General features: G+C 36.7%; 1 protein-coding gene across 8 annotated transcripts in view; it reads right to left on the bottom strand.

Annotated features, from left to right (window-relative positions):
• PCCA (propionyl-CoA carboxylase subunit alpha) overlaps positions 1 to 22,664 on the bottom strand; it is a 389,313-nt gene that overhangs the window by 276,805 nt on the left and 89,844 nt on the right. For all 8 annotated transcript variants that reach the window (XR_013824953.1, XM_079903492.1, XM_079903491.1 and 5 more), the window contains 2 exons: positions 19,503 to 19,616; positions 17,579 to 17,632 (listed from right to left, as the gene is read on the bottom strand). Coding sequence is in view for 7 of the 8 variants with exons in the window: in XM_079903492.1 (XP_079759618.1) it covers positions 17,579 to 17,632; positions 19,503 to 19,616 (168 nt within the window). In the remaining variant the exon portion in view is untranslated. The remainder of the gene's footprint in view (positions 1 to 17,578; positions 17,633 to 19,502; positions 19,617 to 22,664) is intronic.

Here is a 22,664-nt window from a genome sequence, read left to right as displayed (position 1 = left end):
CTATTAAAATCTAGCTTAAAAAAAACACAAAAAACTAGTATAAAGATTTAATAAACTGTGCTTAACATACATTCATGTTTAAACGATCCAAGGGCTGGGCTTCCCTGGTGGCACAGTGGTTGAGAGTACGCCTGCCGATGCAGGGGACACGGGTTCGTGCCCCGGTCCGGGAAGATCCCACATGCCACGGAGCGGCTGGGCCCGTGAGCCATGGCCACTGAGCCTGTGCGTCCGGAGTCTGTGCTCCGCAAAGGGAGAGGCCACAACAGTGAGAGGCCTGCGTACTGCAAAAAAAAAAAAAAAAAAAAAAAAAAAAAAGATCCAAGGGGTAAATCATATCCAACTGACCTTACCCTAACATAATAACAATCTGATTTGAGTACTGATATTTTTCAATGTCTTTCAATACTGTATTGTTAGTCATTAAGTTCACTCAATTTTGCTTCTACTGAGTTCTGAACAAAACTTCTTAAATTCAATGTTTTGAAAAACACCACAAAAATAAATAAGTAGACAGACTGATGACCATACTAACACCCAATTGACAACATTAATATCTACTTTCCTGCAATAAACCCAAATTTCCATATATATGTAAATAAACTTAAAATGTATAAACAATTACAACATTATTAACCTTCTAAAGATAGCTAGGCTAGTGTTTCCTAATGCTACTGTTTCTATGCATAAAGTAACTTAGAATAAAATCCTGAGATCTATAAATGCTTCATTATAATACAATAGGTTTTTCTACAAGAAGAAAACTTCTGGATTTTCCCAAACATCCCGATTTCAAAGACACTATAATAAATAGAGTCCCGGCCCAATGTCCAGCAACACTGACCACAGCCTCCACAGATTACCCCTGAATGATCTAAGCGAGCTTTCAAAAGCCAGAACAAGCTGCTACCAATCAGGCAAAGAGGGAAAATGAATCCCAGAAGGAATCACCACAGAGATCCCAGTCATAATAACAGGGTCCCTAGGAGCTGTAAAGGCCTAGCAAGGCTTTGCTTGCGTCTACTCTTTACATAACAATCAGACTTGGCTTAGCAGTCAGAAGGGGTAAAGGAACCAGGTTGATCCTCTATTGTTCACTTCCTAGGTCTAACGGAGTATTTGCACTTTAACAGAAAGTCTGTCATGAAAGAAGAATTTGAGGAAGATGAAATGGAAAGGTGGTCACAAAAAGGGGATTTAAGGGAGTGGCCTACCTGTGACAACTTTTGTAGACCTAATCTTTGCATTTCCATCCTGCTTCATGCATTGCTAATCAGAGATCCACTGGAAGCTTCAGAACCAACTGAAAGGCCTGGCAGGGTATTTGGCTTTCCATTCTTCTACTCTGTTTATTCCCAATATATATTCATCAGGCTTAGAAACAACTCTTGAACAAGGGCAGCCACTCAGCAATGAAATGTAAATTACTGACATGTGCTGAAACCTGGACTTGCCACCACTAATGAGCACATTAAAGGAAAAATGCTCACTAGATGACTGCAACCTTTTTACTGAACCCAGTGTGCATGGAAAGCCACAATTCAACATCAATTAAAAGAGCTAGCTGCAAAACAGTAACAGAGCAGCCCTGTCACCACTTTTAATACCTCAGAGACCAAAAAGCTAAGACAAACATGAAATTTTTACACTTCATCGACTAAAAATGTTGTGCAAAACATTATCGTAAATGTGGTCCACTGCGGTTAAGATTTGTGAATCACTATTTCAAACGGTTTCTTAAGAGTGAAGAAAATAAGATATCTGGTGGTTTAAAAGAAAATCAACAAGGTATTAATCTATTGCTTTATTCATTAATGCAGTCAACAAATTCTAGACTTAGTGATCTAAAACTCACCAGAGACTTGGCAAGACTAAAATTATATAAAGCTTGTCAAGAAAAAATTTATAAACCATAAACTAATGATTTAGATCTCAAAATAAGCAAAATACTTGGTTTATATGAGCAGGGGCTCATATACAGAGAGGCAAAGACTATTATTTATCATAATCTAATCTGCAATTTAAAATGGAAAATTCTGAAATAAAATGTGAACAGACATCTAGTAGCTATTATTAATTTTTAAAATATAATTTTCACAGTTAAAATAGATTTTTAATCAAAATTTCAAAGTAAATGTGGCAAAAGAATGAATGAATAAAGGTATCATTAGTTAATTTACTATTAAGTTATTGTGTGACAAATATTTTTCCAAAGAATACTATAATACAAGTCAGCACTCATAGTATTAACATGTTTGAATATAATTTAATCTTTCTTTGATGACCTAAAAAGCATAGCCGATTCTTAAATGCCCTAAAAAATTAATAACAACAAATACTGTACAACAATGTTAAAAATCTGGTTATTTTTCTCTTTGTGGTTTCTGGCTAAATTTAAGTTTTCTATATAATGCTGTGCAGTTAAACTCCAGCTTTTTAGAACCCTCAGGGCTTGAAAACACAACAGGCTTTACTCAAAAGAACTGATAACCTATTAGTATGTGATTAGGAAAATCATTTTATTTCTGATTCAGTTTCTTCATCTAAAATTTAGAGATAATGATACTGCAGAATATACACAGGTGGGGGGAGCACATGTGAAACCACTTTTTATACTATTTGACAATCCCCTAAACAAGAGTCATTAGTTCACTAGGAACCCAAGACCTCATTCCTCTCCTATCAGAAACCCATTTAACGAAGTCTTCTCTCTTATTCAGAAGTATACTTGCCTATCCATCAGGAATCCAGGAACTTTGACTTTCTTTCTCCTTGAAGAAAAGGTACACTTGTCCAGGTGATTCCCTCAGAGGATATAAGTATGTGTCTACCTTCTACAGGAGATATACTTCGGCATTACTGGTTACTTTTTGACACCTCAGAAGGATTATTTTATCTTCTATCTCTTCTTATTCCTTATTTGATATCTTTTAGTATCTGTAGTTCCTCATCCCCACTGCTGTTTTTAACCTCTACCAACTTCTGTTATTGCTACTAAGGCCCATACACGCCACTCACTAGAACTGTACTGGTCAAGGCCTCAGAAAAGGGAGGCCTCCAACACGTGTCCCTGGTGGCTGAAGCAGCTGCCACATGCTGACTCACCCAGGACAGCCACACCTCAGACTCCACTGCAAACTACCACTGCTGCTTTCCACTGTTCTCTCTTTTTTTTTCCTATGTGCTTTTCTTCTTATTTCAACTGCTTCTTTTCCTCACTTCCAGCTTTTAAGGGGAAAAGCTTAACTTTTGCAGACAACTCTTTATACAGTCCCTGTATCAAGAGGTCTAACAAATTATAATTATAAAATTATATAGTTATAGTCTGCCGGGAAAAAATAATGATGGGTGAGAAAAAAAACAAAAAGGTGACAACTTCTTAAGGTTTTATTTTGTTTTGCTCTACAACGAGTTGTACAATCTCTTCTTCAGAGGTAATACAGCCCAGAAAATAGGAGTACAGCCGATGCTTGGGTTCAAATCCTTGCCCAGGCACTAAGAGCTGTGTGAGCAACTTGCTTAAACCCAACTTCCTTTTGCTTCTTTTACCTATAAAGACAGTACTATCCACTTGTAGGGCTATTATGAAAAGCAAATGAGTTAGTACATGTACAGTGCTTGGAACAGTGCCTGGCACACAGTAAATACTCAAAAAAGTTAATTTGCTGAAGGTAGAAATCTCATCAATTTATATCATGGTCACAATCAACCTTGCTGCTTGTACTCTTATCTAAACTCACACTTCCTGTTTGTCTTTCTCTACTATTCACTTTTAAAATTCCTTTTGCTTTTAAATGGTGTGATAAAGAATAATAACAGCAGGAATGATGATAAAAATCACAGAGTGTCTTTATACACTATACTAATAAGTACAGGCACAAATTAAAACTCCAAAGCATAAAGACGGCAAAACAAATTTACCATTATATATATAAGGAAGACATCAGACTTCCCTGGCGATCCAGTGGTTAAAACTCCACGCCTCCACTGCAGGAGATGTGGGTTTGATCCCTGGTTGGGGAACCAAGATCTCGCATGCCACACAGCACAATCAATCAATCAAGACACAGCCACATTATACTAAAAGTCATATACAGAAATCCAATATATGATTTTCTTTCATGCAAAAGGAATTAACAGGAAATAACAGATCCTAACAAATACTTGTTAATTTTTTTAAGCAATAAAAATATATTTCAAATTAGCTTGGTGTGAACAGCAAAGAGGTTAAACCTATTTCTAAAAGTCTGTCTCATTTGTTTGGAAATGTATGTAAGCGATTCCATTAAAACTGAAGAACTGGGACTTCCCTGGTGGCACAGTGGTTAAGAATCCGCCTGCCCATTCAGGGGACATGGGTTCGATCCCTGGTCCGGGAAGATCCCACATACCGCACAGCAACTAAGCCCATGCGCCACAACTACTGAGCCTGTGCTCTAGAGCCCATGAGCCGCAACTACTGAGCCCGCACACACAACTACTGAAGACTGCGTACTCTACAGCCCATGTGCCACAACTACTGCGCCCATGCACCGCAACTACTGAAGCCCGCGTGCTCTAGGGCCCATGTGCTACAACTATTGAAGCCCGTGCGCCTAGAGCCCATGCTCCGCAACAAGAGAAGCCACCGCAATGAGAAGACCGTGCACCGCAACAAAGAGTAGCCCCCGTTCACCGCAACTAGAGAAAGCCTGCATGCAGCAATGAAGACCCAATGCAGCCAAAAATAAAATAAAGTGGTTAATTGAAAAAACAAAACAACAAAAACTGAAGAATTATTAACGATTGGTAAAATGGTAAATAACAGGAATTCAGAAATGAGTTAAGTAAAGGTCCTTGACTGACATCTAACTAATTATAAAGCCAGAAAAGGATGTGGTAGTGGGTTGGGAAGGGCAGTCAGACAAGTCTTGCTCTTTCTTCCTAGAATGCTCTTCTCCCATGAAGTCCCAGTTTACAGGTCACCTTCTCAGAGAGGTTTTTTTGGCACCACTTTATCCAGAGAGGCCACCTGTTCACCTTCTGGCACAGTGTTTCTCAAACTTTTTGGGACCAGAATCTCTTTACAGTTTTAAAAAAACTGATGATCTCAGAAAGCTTTTGCTTATGTGTGTTATATCTATCAATATTTACCATATTAAAATGAAGAAAATGTTTAAATATTTATTATTTTTAAAAGAATAAACCCATTTAAATTTAACAATTAGAATTAACAAATAAATGAGTAAGAGTGGAAATGTTTTATATTTTTTGCAAATCTCTACCATCCGGCTTAATAGAACACAGCTGGATTCTCCTATCTGGTTCTGCATTCAATCTGTTGTGATAACATACATCATGTAGCCGCTGAAAAACTCTACTGCACAATCGTGAGAGAATGAGGGGGAAACTATTTTGAAAACAGTTTTCACTTGGCAGAGTCTGTGAAAGAGTCTCAGGGACCCCACATGCCAATACTCTATTGCATCATTCACTTGTGTTTTCTTTATAGCACTCATCATGATCTGAGTCTGATTCATTTATTATATGCCTCCCTGTACTAGAAAATAACCCCATGAAAACTCACATTTAAAAAAAAAAAAAACTCAGATTTTTGTCGTGTTCACCCTGAATATATGTAGTATCTAGAACAGTGATCAGTACCTTGGCACTCATGCCAGAAAGTATGAGGTAAACCTCCTATGTAAATGAAACGGTCTCTCTTCTATTTTTGTAATCCATCCAAAAATAATCCACATAGATTCTTAACCTTGCTAGGTAAACTCACTTGAGTTCACCTGTTTGGTTCCTTGCAATTAGAAATCATATATGCCATCAGTTGAAGTGGCTCATCCTACCGTACTACATCCTTTTTCCAAACTGTGCCAAGTGTTAACGGATATCCCGTGAGGGCAGGGAATTAACGGTCTAATGAAGTAACATGACAAAGTAAGGACTTCTCAAATTTTTCTTCTATTGTAAACAAAACGCAGTGAATCAAAATGTGATTATTTCTTTGGGCAGTTAATCTGTCTTGGAGATAATTTTCTTTGTCTACTTTAATCCAAACACACATCATAAGAATAGAGCATGGTAAGAGCTCTTTGAAAAATGCAGTTCTATGTAATAGTCTTCGCAGAAGTAGCCTATCATCGTAAGACATAAAGCATAAATACTTTAATGTGATACCTAGAATAATAAAAGTTATGTGGTTTTTTTTTTTTTTTTTTTTGCAGTACACGGGCCTCTCACTGTTGTGGCCTCTCCCGTTGCAGAGCACAGGCTCCGGACGTGCAGGTTCAGCAGCCATGGCTCACGGGCCCAGCCGCTCCGCGGCATGTGGGATCTTCCCAGACCGGGGCACCAACCCGCGTCCCCTGCATCGTCAGGCAGACTCTCAACCACTGCGCCACCAGGGAAGCCCCTAAAAGTTACTTTTTATTGCTCTACATTAAGCCCTTTTAACAAGTGGATTTTTCTTTTTTGTATCCAGTATTACACAGGAGGGAGTTTCTTATGTATCTACCCTCTAGCCTAACAACCAGTTTATACACATGAGAAGGATTCTTCTCATGACTCTCTGCGATGGCTATGCTTGCGCCAACATGAGATAAACCAAAACGAGCTGGAAAAACTTAATGTTTTTAGATACCATAGTTTGACTTTAATTTGGTGTCTACTCTATTAATCTTAAAAGATAAAGACTAAACATTGTTCTATTTCTTCTGCTCATGAAAATATCAAGTATAATTAATGAAGAAGACTAAAAGCAGACATTTTGGTAACAAAGGAACATTCCAAAGACAAAGGCTGAAATCCCCTCATACTGGATGGATGTGAAGAAGAGATTTAATGTCTCCCGTGTTTAATATGTTCTCCAAGACACTCAAGTTAACACTGAACCCATTATATACTGTATGATATTCCAGCCTCTCGGAACAATATAAGATTAAAAAAAAAACAAAAAACTATTTCTTCTGAGCTTAATGTATTTCCTTTCATGGATTTCTTTTCATGAAAAGCTTCAAACATAAGCAAAAGTAGACAGATGGTATAATAAATTCCCAGTTATTCATCACTCAGATTCAATTATTGTAAAACTGGTATTAAATTTGTATTTCAGCAATATTGTAACCAAGTTAGCCTTCTAAATATCATGCCATTGTACAATTAATAATATCAAACACTGAGCTAATACGTGATACCCTAGTGAAATATACTGACATTTTATATATAACATATAAATATATAACTCATTCTATCTATACACTCAATATATTTTATATAAATTGTGGCGTTCTAATCAACAGCAGCATCTATCATTTATCATCAAAACATTTCCTTACAAATAAAGTATAACGGTTAAGAAATGTACCATAATTTCTATCTAATGATATGTTATTTCTCTCAACAACTGTATTCCACAACAAACTACCATGTGAAAGACTGAATAAAAAGCTAAGAAAATGCACACATCAGCAAATACGCCCTAAGTACGTGGGAAGTACACACATACACAAGAAAGGAATACTCGCTGCTAATGCAAATTAGCATATCACACGTTGTATTCAATATGGTACCTCAGAATCTTTGTAACAATATCTTTAAATAAGGTCCAGTCCAAAAACAAAGCCCCAGAAATGATCTCATTATTTCTGCCTCTTTGCCCATTTTAGATAGCGTGCATTTAAAAGCATAATTTTAGAATGTATCTGGGGCAGTAGGAATCATTAAATATATGTAACCGTGATAATTAATATCACTTCATTTAATCCAACAAAATCCTCAATCTATTACCTTTATTAGAATAACAACAAAAATCTTTCCTACTAAATTCGAAGCATAAATGGATAAAAATAAATAAATGGGTAAAAATAAATTTTAAGAGATTACAAAGTTACTATAAGTTAAAAATAGCATTACAACATTAAAACACAGAGAGGCTACTCAAAGTGCCCCTCCTACATTTATTTCCAGAATTCCAAATTTTAATTAAGCAACTTCTCTCATCTAATGAAGAGTTAACTAGCACGTACTGAAAGGCTGCTGAGTGATACAGAAGAATTTCAAAGTATAATTTCCACCTTCTACTCGTGTACAAATTGGGTGACAATCAACAGATAAACAAGATGTGGTATATCCATACAGCAGACTATTATTCAGCCTTAAAAAGGAAGGAAATTCTGACATATGCTACAACATGGATGGAGTTTGAGGACATTGTGCTAAGTGAAATAAGCCAGTCACAAAAGGACAAATATTGTATGATTCCACTTATGAGTTACCCAGAGTAGTTAAATTCAGAGACAAAGTATAACAGACATTACCAGGGGAAACATAATGTTACTATTTAATGGGCACAGCGTTTCAGTTCTGGATGATGAAAGAATTCTGGAGATGAATATTAGTGACAGTTATACAATGTATCAATAAATGTACTTAATGCCACTAAACTGTACACTTGAAAATGGATAAAAGGGTAAATTTTATGTTATGTATGATTTACCACATTTAAACATAAAAATAAACTTTAAAAAAAATTCTTCTACATAACCTAAAAATGGACCAAAATAAAAATCAATATTAATTTCAACTGAATGATATTTGGGTCATTAATGAAGGAAATATCTTAACTCATTTCAAACATGTTTAAAGGAAAATTTATGACTTTTCCATGGAATTTATAATATACGCAGATGAAATACATATGACAACGCAACATAGAGGATGGAGATGGAGAGAGAGGGAAAGTGGGCTAATGACTGCAAAATTTCTACATTGCACATAAAATGGTAAAATACTAAGTTCAAGTAGACCATACAAAGTTAAGGATGTATATTGTAACCCTTAGGAAAACCACTAAAAAATGTAAAAGACAGATCCAGTAGATAAATTTAAATGGAATTCCAACAATTAAAATAATCCAAAGAAGATAGGAAAGGAAAGCAGAAGGAAAAAAAGAGGAGACAACCCGAAAACAAATAAAAAAAGGGTAGACATAAGTCCAGTCACGTCAGTAATTTATTATTATTTTTTTTTTGCGGTACGCAGGCCTCTCACTGTGTGGCCTCTCCCATTGCGGAGCACAGGCTCCGGACGCGCAGGCTCAGCGGCCACGGCTCACAGGCCCAGCCACTCCATGGCATGTAGGATCTTCCAGACCGGGGCACGAACCTGTGTCCCCTGCATCGGCAGGTGGACTCTCAACCAATGCGCCACCAGGGAAGCCCACATCAGTAATTTATTAAATGGTAATAGATTCTACTGAAATTGCACAGTGGTGATAGTTACATAACTTGGTGAATAAACAAAAAAATCAGACTTTTACATTATAAAAGGGTGAATGTTATGATGTAAATTGTATCTCAGAAAAAGCTGTTATTAAAGAAAATAAATTAAGGCAACCCAAAAGCTTAAAAGACCAAACACCACAATTAAACAATACAGATTATCAGAATGATTAGAAAAGCATGGCCCTCCAAAAATGGGCAGAAGACCTAAATAGACATTTCTCCAAAGAAGATATACAGATTGCCAACAAACACATGAAAGGATGCTCAACATCACTAACCATTAGAGAAATGCAAATCAAAACTACAATGAGGTATCACCTCACACCAGTCAGAATGGCCATCATCAAAAAATCTACTAACAGTAAATGCTGGAGAGGGTGTGGAGAAAAGGGAACCCTCTTGCACTGTTGGTGGGAATGTAAATTCATACAGCCACTATGGAGAACAGTATGGAGGTTCCTTAAAAAACTACAAATAGAACTACTATATGACCCAGCAATCTCACTACTGGGCATATACCCTGAGTAAACCATAATTCAAAAAGAGTCATGTACCACAATGTTCACTGCAGCTCTATTTACAATAACCAGGACATGGAAGCAACCTAAGTGTCCATCAACAGATGAATGGATAAAGAAGATGTGGCACATATACACAATGGAATATTACTCAGCCATAAAAAGAAACAAAATTGAGTTATCTGCAGTGAGGTGGATGGACCTAGAGTCTGTCATACAGAGTGAAGTCAGAAAAAGAAAAACAAGTACCATATGCTAACACATATGTATGGAATCTAGAAAAACAAAAAAAAGGTTCTGAAGAACACAGGAGCAGGACAGGAATAAAGACACAGACATAGAGAACAGACTTGAGGACAACGGGGAGGGGGAAGGGTAAGCTGGGACGAAGTGAGTGGCATGGACACATATACACTACCAAATGTAAAATCGATAGCTAGTGGGAAGCAGTGGCATAGCACAGGGAGATCAGCTCGGTGCTTTATGCCACCTAGAGGGGTAGGATAGGGAGGGTGGGAGGGAGACGCAAGAGGGAGGAGATATGGGGATATATGTATATGTATAGCTGATTCACTTTGATATAAAGCAGAAACTAACACACCACTGTAAAGCAATTATAATCCAAGATATATTAAAAAAAAAAAAAAAAAAGCATGACCCAACTACATGAGGGCTACAGGAGACATGTTTTCAATATAAGAGTCAGATGGAGAAAAACAAATCCTGCCAACAGTAAGCATAAGACACTTGAGAGTCTTCAGAGTCAAACATTAAGCAACTTGTCCAAGATCACAGGGATATGAAGTGGCGGAGCAAGAATTTTAACTCTGACTCCAGACTGTGCTAATACTGCAGGGGAGGGAAAGGAGAGGGAGAAGGAAAGCTCGAGTATAAAATTCAAACTATTTTAACCTCAAGCAAAGGGCAGAAAATCCCAGCCTCATCAAATCCCAGATTCTTAACCTTCCTATTGAAATCACCCGCCAAACCCCACAACTCTAAATGTATTTGCCTTATCTACATCCTTAAAGACTCCCTAAAAATAGAAGATTTTTCTTTTTCAGGTATCCACTTTAGAGCATTTCTACTCAGCATCATCTTCAAATTCTTCAACAAACAGTCTAGAAGCTGAACTCTAATCCAACATGTTCTCAAACATCTCAAAGGACATTCTGTTATGATAACGGTTTTATGAAGCTTGTTTCATAGGTATTCATTAAGCCTTTTGAACATGACATATTTAAAGTCACAATTTAAAACGTATTACAAAATTGCTGTCAAAAGGATAAGAGTCACCAAATCTCTCCTCTAAATTCAGGGAGACATTATTAATTCAACATAAGTATCCCAGAGAGGAAAAAGGCATCAGTGACTCTTCTGTAGCTCTACCAGCTCACTCAAGTATTATACTTTACCTATAAAGTCAGCAAAACCAAGTGAAGACAGTTACTTTCACCGGCATCCAAGATCACAAGACCAAAAAAAACAAAAGAAATACTCTGTTTTTAGACCTTAACAATGGTACACCAATGAGGGGGAAAAAGGGAGCAGAAAGAGAACAACTTCCACCAATAGTTTAAAAAAAAATAAAAAAGGTGCCAGCCAAAGCTATCAATTAAAAACAAAACACTAACAATCCAGTCTAGTTCCAATTCATCTTAGAAGTAGTTTGGAACATTTACTGAGCATGGGATTTATAGTCAAAGACTTTTGTAAGAAACTATACTCTCACTTTCTAGCTATGTGACATTGGGCAAGTCATTCATTCTGAGATTGTTCTCTCTTCTATAAATCATAATACACCACAGATTGTCACACCACAGATTAAATAAGAATGTTGCAAGTATATCTGCAGGTAGGTGTTCCACATCTATTTTTAAGAGCCTGGAGAAGGGAAGAAAAGTTCTGTGCCACTTCTTTTCTTATGAACAAACAAAATTCTACTTCAGCAAATAAGAGTACCCTGTATAACAAATCTACAGCAAATTCTAGCAGGCAAACACACACGCATGCGTGCGCTCCAGAAGAATACAAATTTGGTAGCAGTGGCAGTCTCTAGGAATTTAAACTGGGGGCTGGGGTCAGAGGTTCACAGATGGAAGAAACCTTATTTTTCAATGTATACATGTGACTTAAGTTTCTGAAGATTTTACATTCTCAAATTTTTTTCACTTTAACATAATAAAATCAAAGACCTGTGTCCAAAATGGAAATTCTAATAATGTTAATGGTAAGAATATCTATGTAGTTAAAACTAGATGTCTAAAAAATACAGTGTAGTATTAACCTTTCTTAAGCCACGACGTACGTCACACACAAAACATACTTCCAGGAGCTACCCAGATCACAACCTATATAGATAAAATAGGAGTTATAAACAAATTTGGGCTTGCAAGGTCTACGGCTCTCTTTTTTTCCCTACTCAAGAAAAAGTTTTTTTCAAATATGAGTGAATAGGGTATCATATTGATCATTTTAAATTCACTCTAAACTATTTTAAGAACAAAAATATTGTTAAATAACATCATTAGAAAACTTGATAACTTCATAATTTTAGTATCAGTTGCCAAGTACTTAAAGCACATTTCACAACTCTAACACACCATGGATTACAACCTCGCGACAGAAGACCGATGACCTAGCAAAAGGCTTTCTTCAAATTTCTATCTACACAACCTGATCATGTGCTGCCTCTGTTATTATAAAGTGCGGGAACAGATTTCTATGGGCTTTGGCTAAGTTCCCTACAGTTATCTGGTTTTCACTGTTTGGTTTCTCACTCTTTCCAACTAAGCAAACCAGGGTACAGTTTTTTTTTTTAAGTGCTCTGTACTTATGGTCAGCCAACCTAGGTCAAGTCCTGATTCTATTACTTACCAATATAGTGTGACTGTTGGCAAGTCACTGCACCTGAGTCTCAGTTTTCTTTTTGTTAAATGGTTGCATGAATTAAATGAAATCATATATGTCAAAGTATTTTTAAACTACATTATCATGCGTGTGTGTATAGGAATAATATATCAGATTATTAATCTCAACAAGAAAAAAAATCTACACGCACAAAATACACATTAAAACTACCAGATTAATTTCCCCAAAATGCTAATTTTAACTATCTCATTCTCAAAAAAAGAATTAAAAAAACCAACTCTTCAGTAGCTCTCCCCATCTACTGAAGTAATAATTATTAACTAACACCTGTAATGATAAGGTGATTTGCCTTATCTTATCAATGCCAGATTCTGTGCTAAGTTCTTTATACATGTTGTTTCTAACTTTCACAACAACCCTACAGGGTAGGTGTCATTCTCTTCATTTTAAAGATGAAAAAACTTGAGCTATTTCCCAATTTCGCTATTATGAACCTTACAATGAACATTTTTAAAGTACATCTTTGTAGGTGAAATTCTTAAGAGTGGAAATGTTGAGTCAAAGAATATATACGTTTTAAATTTTGGTAATACCAGCAAATTTCTGGAACAAAAAAAAAAAGATAAAAGGGGGCTGAAATAATTTATACTCCCAAGAACAAGACACTTCCTGTACACTTGTCTACCCTGGATGTTACAGCTATTTTTTAAAAGTATGGTTAATCCAATGGATAAAAAAAATCTCATTATTGTTTTTGAAGTAGTTACATTCCTTACCTTGCTAAAAAGTCTCCAACAAAAGGTGATAAAAAAATACAATCATCAAACCTCAACTGCTTCCCACAGTTCCCTTCTCCACCCTCAATGCTGAGCATTCTGGATAGAACACACTATCTGTATGCATATATACACATATCTTCTAAATACATGGATAAGACCCATACATGAAACACAAATTATTGAATCTAACATAAATTTCTCATAAAGATAACTACTGTAACTTATAATGCTGTGCTGCATTAAAATATGATATGATAACATGAAAAAACATACACATAAAAACCAGAAAGATAACTAAAAACACTATGAAATCTCTTTAAGTCTCATTTAATCTTTAAACCACTTTTTCCAGGGGCAGAGAGTTTAACTTTTCAACCCCCTTTCGTAAACTCCAAAAGAATTTCTTTTCTTAACTCTAACAGTCCTCACAGCCTTCCACTACTGTTCCTTTACTGCTCAGAATACAAGGAGCCCAGAGGGGAAATACAGAATAAAAAACATTTTGGAAATAAAATGTGTGCTCAGCATATTAAAACTACTGAAAATTACTATTCTTTATAAGGATTATTTGTAGCTTTGAATTTTCCATTAATTGTTTAAGCAAAGACATGATTTTGTTTAAATCATGTACAGTAGGGATTCTATATAATCTGATCCCATTTCGTGTAAATTAAGCATAAAGAATAATTCGTCTTGGGCTTCCCTGGTGGTGCAGTGGTTGAGAGTCCGCCTGCCGATTCAGGGAACATGGGTTCGTGCCCTGGTCGGGGAAGATCCCACATGCCGTGGAGTGGCTGGGCCCGTGGGCCATGGTCGCTGAGCCTGCGCGTCTGGAGCCTGTGCTCCACAGCGGGAGAGGCCCGTGTACCGCAAAAAAAAAAGAATAATTAGTCTTGTAAAGAAAACATACAAAGTTTAGAATGCTTTTAACAATTGGCTTATGGTACTTTCTAAAGCAAATAAATAGCACAAACTCAGAAAAAAAAATTCAAGAAATCATCTTATTCAAAGCTGTTAACTAAAAACAATATACCAGATGATAAGGCACAAATAGTTTTTCTATAAACAAAGTAAATATTATGCTGATCTTTGAACAGCAATTTAAAGAAAAAGAAACAAAAAACAGAACCAGAAATTAATGAGGGGCAGGGAACCTCCACATTTGATTACATTTCAAACATAAGTTACAGCATACATAAGTTATAGTAAAAGGAATTCCACAGTATTAAAGTTTAAAAATTTCTTTTCCAGACTTCCCTGGTGGCACAGTGGTTAAGAACCCACTTGCCAATGCAGGGAACATGAGTTGGAACCCTGGTCCGGGAAGATCCCACAAGCCGCGGAGTAACTAAGCCCATGCGCCACAACTACAGAGGCTGTGCTCTAGAGCCCGTGAGCCACAACTACTGAAGCCCGCACGCCTAGAGGCCATGCACTGCAAGGAAGAGTGGACCCCGCTCACCGCAACTAGAGAAAGCCCTCGCACAGCAAAGAAGACCCAATGACAGCCAAAAATAAAATAAACTTTAAAAAAGATTTCTTTTCCATATTCTGCTCATCTTTCTTGCCAAAAGTTGCTGCCAACATAGTAATCTATTACCACTATCTTAGAAATCAGATTCTAAGAATATTCCCAGTTTGAGACAATAACTATCAAATTTCAATGGTTCGTCACCAACCACACAAACAATGTTGATATGCATAACAAAATCTGTATGCAATTTTATTTCACTGTTATTTTTATGGAACTCACCAGCTATAGCCAGATATTTCAAAAGGTCCATTTTAAATGGCATACTCCAATGGGAAAAGTTTTTAAGCTAGGAAAATTATATCCCAAATAAGAATGTTGCCATGATGCACAAAAAGAGAGGTTAGTTATCACCAGCTACATATTTTCATGGTGAATAAAAACACATGGCAATACCGCTTTCTAGTTACAAAACAGTCCCTTCTGTGACAGGAGGAAAGTTTTCTTGCAGGTTATTGTTCCATAATTCTTAATCTAATAATATTTACTTAATCTTTCCATTACATTCATTGAACTCACTACGTAGAAATCATTAGAATATAAAACAAAAGGGAAACAAAGAATGAGAAGACCAAGTCTCTTACCTTAAGAGGACATTAAAATACAGAAACAATTTTTACATAATATGGAAGGTGGTATGCCAGATAAGGAAAAAAAAATTTTAATGCTCTAGAAGACAGAGGAAAGAGATTACTTCTCACCAGAAGAACACGGAAAACTAGCCTGGTAGGGGTAACATGAACTGTGCTTTTAAGAATAGACAGTAGTAAGAAATGTGGGACCAGGGGACAGGTGTGACCACTGAGGAGAGTGATGGAAAGGACAGAACAGGAGAGAACCAGCCACATTTGGGAATAGCATGCTGTCTGGTTTGCCTAAGGCATAACATTGATAAAGGAAAATGGAGGAGATAAAATTAGAAAAGCAAATGAGAAAGGAAGGTAGTCATACATTTTATACCCTTTTCTCTAACATGAAACCCCTGACGGCACAATCTTATCTTCATTTACAGAGAACTTGAACTTCTTCATAATATTTTTTTCCCTGAAGTCATTTGTGTAGCTGACTTATTTTCCACAACATGACTGTGAGCTCCTCATGAGCAGGCGGCACATCCAATTCATTTTTATATCCTTCTCAAATGCCTTGAACATAGCTATCAAATAAGCCCTTTTTAATGACTGAATAAATGCATGAATAAATATACTTGCCATATAATTTCACTTCTCCCAGACTCAGATATTCATCTATACCAGGAGTCGGCAAACTTTTTCTATAAAGGGCCATACAGTGAATATTTATTTACAGGCCACTCGGTCTCTGCTATAGCTACGCAACTCTGCTGTTCTAGAGCAAAAGCAGCCACAGACAAGAGGTAAGTGAACAAGGAGGGCTGTGTGCCAATAAAATTTAATTCACAAAAACAGGCAGCAGCTGCATTTGGCCCATGGACCACAGTTTAGAGACTCCTCACCTATACAAACTTAAATATATTATATTGTACAAATACATTTAAAATGTATTATATTCAAATCATTTTCTTACATAATGACAGAACCTCAGCCAAAATTTCAAACTAGAAGATAATAAAAAGGGGTATAAACAGGAAAATGTGGATATACTGCACAAAACCTGGTAAACCTGGACCTTTGGATACTTACACCTAATACACCTCTCCAGACATGTGTTACTATTATCCACCTGCGTGACTTTACGTCACAACTTCTTTAGGCCTCAGTTTAATCTACGGGCCTTAGTTTTTAATCTATAAAGTAAATTGGTTAAAACAGATCATTCTGGGCTAGAATTCTATGATCTTAAGAATTGTCCAAATTAAATTTATGAATTTTAAGTGAAAATTTCATCTTGAAAATGGTAATTGCATTCATAAATAATTCTGAATACATGGAAGAACAAAATATAAGCATATCACAGAAACAAAGTATAATATATTAAAATATTAAGTTAACTTAATACCTGAGATAATTGATCTAATGAGCTTTTCAAAACATTATCAATATCATATTTTAGTACCTGAAAACTAAGGTTTCAGTACCATCTTGAATGTAGTTATAAATACACCTGGAAAATCAGTTTAATAGCAAATATAGGGTCATGCACCTAGTCAGGATGGTGATATCAGGAGGATACTCCTGTCATAAAAAAAAGAAAAAAATTTCCCAAAATAGAGGCAGTAGTAAGATTTGATATTAAATGCCATAATATGCAATAAAAGGGAAAAAACAGAATCTTACTTCTGGCTTCACATTCTATGCTCATGGTAAATAATTAATGAATCACTGGACTCCCTGATGTATTTAGCTAAAAGTCTGAAATGTTTAATTTTAAAAGTCAAAGTCCACACATGTTATAAACTAGGTATCATTCATTAGGTGTAATGGTGATTTTACAACTTTTCCATTTTCACGCTTCAAATCAAGACTTAGGTTACAGAATAAAAGTCTTCACTTTTCCCAAACTATTTTCAAAGAATCGTTGGGTCAATGAAAAGACTATAACTCATCACTACCCATATTTACAAAAGCAACACCGTTACGCTGCTTTCTGAAATATAAGTTAACAGTTTCTTGTTCCTTACAAACTTACCAAACATTTGGCAAATTCTTTATTTTCTGAAAGAAATCCATAACCTGGATGTACCTTAGAAATGAAAACAAAAAGCACTTTCAGTTTTACCAATTTGCAAAACCTTTACAGTAAGCACAACAGAAAGAGCATTAACATGTTTATTGTTCAAGGGCCCTGGAGTAAAGTTACTGACTCTAACATACTGATCTGCTCTAACTCAGTTCTCCCGAGTTCGTACCCAAACGCCAAGAAATCGCCTACTTTATACTCACTTGTAGCACACTACCTGTCTTAACCACAGTCGGGGCCGTCTCCCATCACACCTGCCTGTCCACCTGCACTTGGCTATGCAATTCAACCCAACCCAAACTCTCCCCACTTCTTCTGAGACTAACTTTGGCCACAAGTCTGGAGAATTTTCTAACAGCTAGTGGGTCAAAGAATTATGTTAAAGGAAACCTTTCACAAGATGGATGAAAAACTCTTATTTCCCCTTTCTTTACAGAACCAGGAACTGCTACTTTCCCAAACCCTGGCTACTAAGCCAATGAACATATTTTATTCCTGACAATATTAATATATTCAGCCACTACCCAATGAACAGTTTTTGTCAAACCTAACTAAAATCGAAGTTTGGTTTTACCTTTTCATCATTCTCTGAATTTATTTTTCTTCTAATATCTACTCTTCTTTCCCTCCTCATCCCACTCAGCCAGTCACAACCACTTCACGCTCTCCTCTCTCACAAGCCACGTTGCAACAATTTAAATTCTACCATCCTGTTCTAACCAAGTAACTTTTGACCAAACATAAATTTAGCCACCCTATTATCAGTCAGTATTGAATATATTTCTAGGAAAATAATTCTGCTATAAGTCAAATTTCTAAATGAGTCAGTATCATAATCTAATCTAGAAGTATCTACACATTTAAGATTTTTTTAAATGCTAGACTAAGCTTTATGAACATGGTACAGAATAATTTACACTACTACATCACAGGAAAAGAGTTTCACTCCAACAGTTTCATTTCATATAAACATTCAACTAAAGATTGTATTCTGATAATCTATAGTTAAAAGAGTTTTACCTTCATTAACTCTGCTAGTAAACTGTAACATCTATAATATGCGTTCATGAATTCAGTTTTTTATTTAAACATGCATCTTACTAAAACATTTCTTTCAAAAGAAATGTGAACACTAACTGAAGCACTCCAGGCTAACTGCTGGTGTTGGCTGCTTCCATCCAATTTTAGAGATAACTCTACGTAGTTTTTTTTTAACATTACATGTAATTAGTTCTCTGATAAAAACATACACATACACACACACACACACAACGACAACAATAACAACAACAACAACTATAACAAAACACTATTCCTGATGTCAGAACCCAGTTTTTTCATTGGATTCTACTCCAAACAGAATTGGGGGTGGGGAGAATTACTGATTTCTCCATGTAAATTATGTATATTCCATTGACAGTATCAAACTAAAATAATTACCAATTGCATCATTTTTATTTCTGGAAGTATAACAAGGCATACATAATTTTTAAATGATTAAAACAGGGTCTTTTGGATCCTGTTTGTAATACATATTTTTTAATACTCTTATAACACTGAAAGGGTTAATTCTCAAAATTAATTGGGATTTCTTTTTTTTTTTTTCCCCCTAGCAAATCTGGAAATGAACTGAACCTGCTCCCTGGTGTGAAAGCTGAATCCAGCAGCCACCTGCAGGATCAGTAACCAACACTGTCAGATGCTACAAAGCCTCTGATTTCCAGTAGCGAATTCGGCCACATTTAACTCATGTGACATGAACTGCAACAGCATTTTCAATCATTCTTTCTTATTTTTTTTTTTAAATACAAACTCTAGTGTTCTGCTCACTACATATGAAACAGCTGCAGTAGACAGATTCATTCAGACTCACAGCTTGGGCCCCGGTTTTCTTAATGGCTTCCATGATGGCATCCATGTTGAGGTAGCTTTTACTGGTGGGAGCTGGGCCAACACAGACCGCCTCATCCGCCATTTTCACGTGAACCTGAAGAGACAAATCTCTGCATTAACAGATCCTCCCAGCAAAAAGAACTATCTTCATCTGCAAGTATACACAAATTGCAAATCTGAGTGTTTCCCGTATCATTTATGTAGTCAGATCTCTCTCTGAATATGCACTAAGAAATTACAATGTAATAAGCTCAGGAGCTATATTAACCTTGATTTCATTAATTACAAGCCTAATCCACTAACCAGATAATTTCCATAATATTCATACAAATTTGATTAAGTAAAATCACAGCAAACAACTTTAGCCTCCTATTCAGTTCATCTATACGTAAACCTTACATCAAAAACTACTGTTACATGTAGCCAGGGTAGCCCAATATTTTCATAACAAGCATTCATGCCCAGTTCTAAGCAAGCTCCCCAGGAAGTGGGGATAATTAGAGAAACTGAATGAAGGGATGCAGTGAGTGTCCCTGCACAGCATCAGGTCAGCACCAGGCACAAATTAAAGCCCAGGACTAAAGAGTTCAGTGTCACTACACATGAGCCAGAAAATCTTGAGAATCGTTTAAATACTCTCACATTTGATCCTCACCCATTTTAACCTTTATTCGTAAAAGAACTGATATGTGCATTCAGTTCTAAACCTACTCCAAATTCAGGAATATATGCTCCATTTTTAAGACTACTTACTACACACTGTTTCAAATCTATTTTTGCTTAAGAAAGCCTAGGCATTCAATACAAAATAAATTGCTTACTTCTAAAAGAAATCTATTCTTTTAAAATGATGAAAGGGATTCATGTATTTTTGAAACGGCTTTTCCTAAGTTTTCCAGTGTAAGTTTAAATAAATTTAAACTCCGTTTAAATTTATTTTACAAGGCAGACATTAAAAACTGGAACACATTCATATACCTGGACATGTATGACCCTCCTCCAAAAAGTCTAAGGTGGAAAATATTCTTGAGTATTGCTAAGTTATATTCTTCAGATGTAAAGTAGTTTTTAAAGAAGCATTTTGTTTTAAATGAGGTCTATCAAAAAAAAAATCAAGTCATCTTTTAGAAAGCTCAGAGTTCTCTTTATCTATTCAATAAATATTTTCAAACTAAGTAAAAAATTATATTGTGTATTGAAGGGTTAAAGATACCTGCTACCCAAGGGATTAACAGATTAATATCTTAATATAAAAGACTCAAATCTATGCAGTTTAATTTCTTTAATAACACCCAAGGAAAGGCAGCCACGCTCGCAAAAGGATCCTAAATATTCCCATGTTCAAAGCAAGGCTCTCCTTTATATCTTGCTTATTCCCAACTTCAAGTTGCTCTTCTCCCCTCAGACCAGAATGCCCCCTCTTCTACTGCCCTCTGCCCAATTCAGCAATTTTTTACAACAGCAATTGTTTTTGTAATTGTAGTTGTGGGTTTTTTCTATAAGAAAAAAATTGAATACTGAACAATCTTTTGAAAAAAATGCATTAGTCAGGGGCTTCCCTGGTGGCACAGGGGACACGGGTTCGTGCCCCGGTCCGGGAAGATCCCACATGCCGCAGAGCGGCTGGGCCCGTGAGCCATGGCCACTGAGCCTGCGCGTCCGGAGCCTGTGCTCCGCAGCGGGAGAGGCCACAACAGTGAGAGGCCCGCGTACCGCCAAAAAAAAAAAAAAGTGCATTAGTCAGGTGGGGATAAAGTATTTAAAGTTAAATCTACACTTACTCTGTATATTTTATTTCCTGCCAGGTACTACCTATTATTAAAGATGCATTTAAAGTTCCACTTCTACCACTGGGTCTTCAGATGAATCTCCTTTAATCTGCACTCCAGTAGTACAAGGTGCAAATTTTGGCATTTAATAGCATCCTGCCCAGTAATGTCATTTTGACTCCTTTACAGATTATGTCTGTTACAATTTATACACTCTCCTTTTCCAGATCATAAGGTCCTGCAAGGCAGAAGCTGTGTCTTAAATTCCTTTTCGTAAAAAATCTCTCCCAGCACAGTTTTATTGCTACAAGCTTTTAAATTCATAGATACACTTGGATGACAGTTTAATAATTTTCATTGTTAAGCCACTGTCTTTGAGGTAAAAAGCTACACTAAATTAAATCTCCAATCTTAGCAATACATATGGCAACTGAGAGTTGTACGTGGTGGGGAGGGGGATTAAAATATGTACACATGCATCCCTGTCTCCAAATTTTCTATAATAAATAGGCATCAAAAAGTTAAAAAAGGGGCTTCCCTGGTGGCGCAGTGGTTGAGAGTCCGCCTGCCGATGCAGGGGACACGGGTTCGTGCCCCGGTCCGGGAAGATCCCACATGCCGCGGAGCGGCTGGGCCCGTGAGCCATGGCCGCTGGGCCTGCGCATCTGGAGCCTGTGCTCCGCAACGGGAGAGGCCACAACAGTGAGAGGCCCGCGTACCACCAAAAAAAAAAAAAAAAAAGTTAAAAAGGAGGGGAATCCTAATAATATTTTGACTTATTTACTTCCAGTCTTTTCTCTAAATATACTTTTGTAACCAAACTGCATATATAATTTTGCATCCTTTTGTTTTTTAACTATCATCATAATAGGCATTTTCCCTATGTTATCACAAACTCTTTGTAAACATACTGAGAATCTAGCTCAGAGCCTAACATTTTAGCAGATCATTAATACTGTTTGAATAACCATTCAAATAAATACATCAAAAGCAGGTCAAAACTGCTTAGGGGGGCTTCCCTGGTGGCGCAGTGGTTGAGAGTCCGCCTGCCGATGCAGGGGACACGGGTTCATGCCCCGGTCCGGGAAGATCCCATATGCCGCGGAGCGGCTAGGCCCGTGAGCCATGGCCACTGAGCCTGCGCGTCCGGAGCCTGTGCTCCACAACGGGAGAGGCCACAGCAGTGAGAGGCCCACGTACCGCAAAAAAAAAAAACTGCTTAGGGACTTTACAAAGAAAGGCAAAACATGCTGTTTCTAAAGGGGTTGGTTGGTTTCTTTTCTTCTATTTCTCAGAAACAAACCTTACTTTAGGGTAGAGGCCTATATTAACATCTCAAGCCCACAGTCTAAGACAGGGTCAGTACCAGCAAA

The sequence above is a fragment of the Stenella coeruleoalba genome (genome assembly GCF_951394435.1).
Source record: "Stenella coeruleoalba genome assembly, chromosome: 18".
Taxonomy (NCBI): Eukaryota; Metazoa; Chordata; class Mammalia; order Artiodactyla; family Delphinidae; genus Stenella; species Stenella coeruleoalba.
Note: the sequence above shows the minus strand (reverse complement) of the source record. Positions and strands in the feature narration are given on the sequence as shown.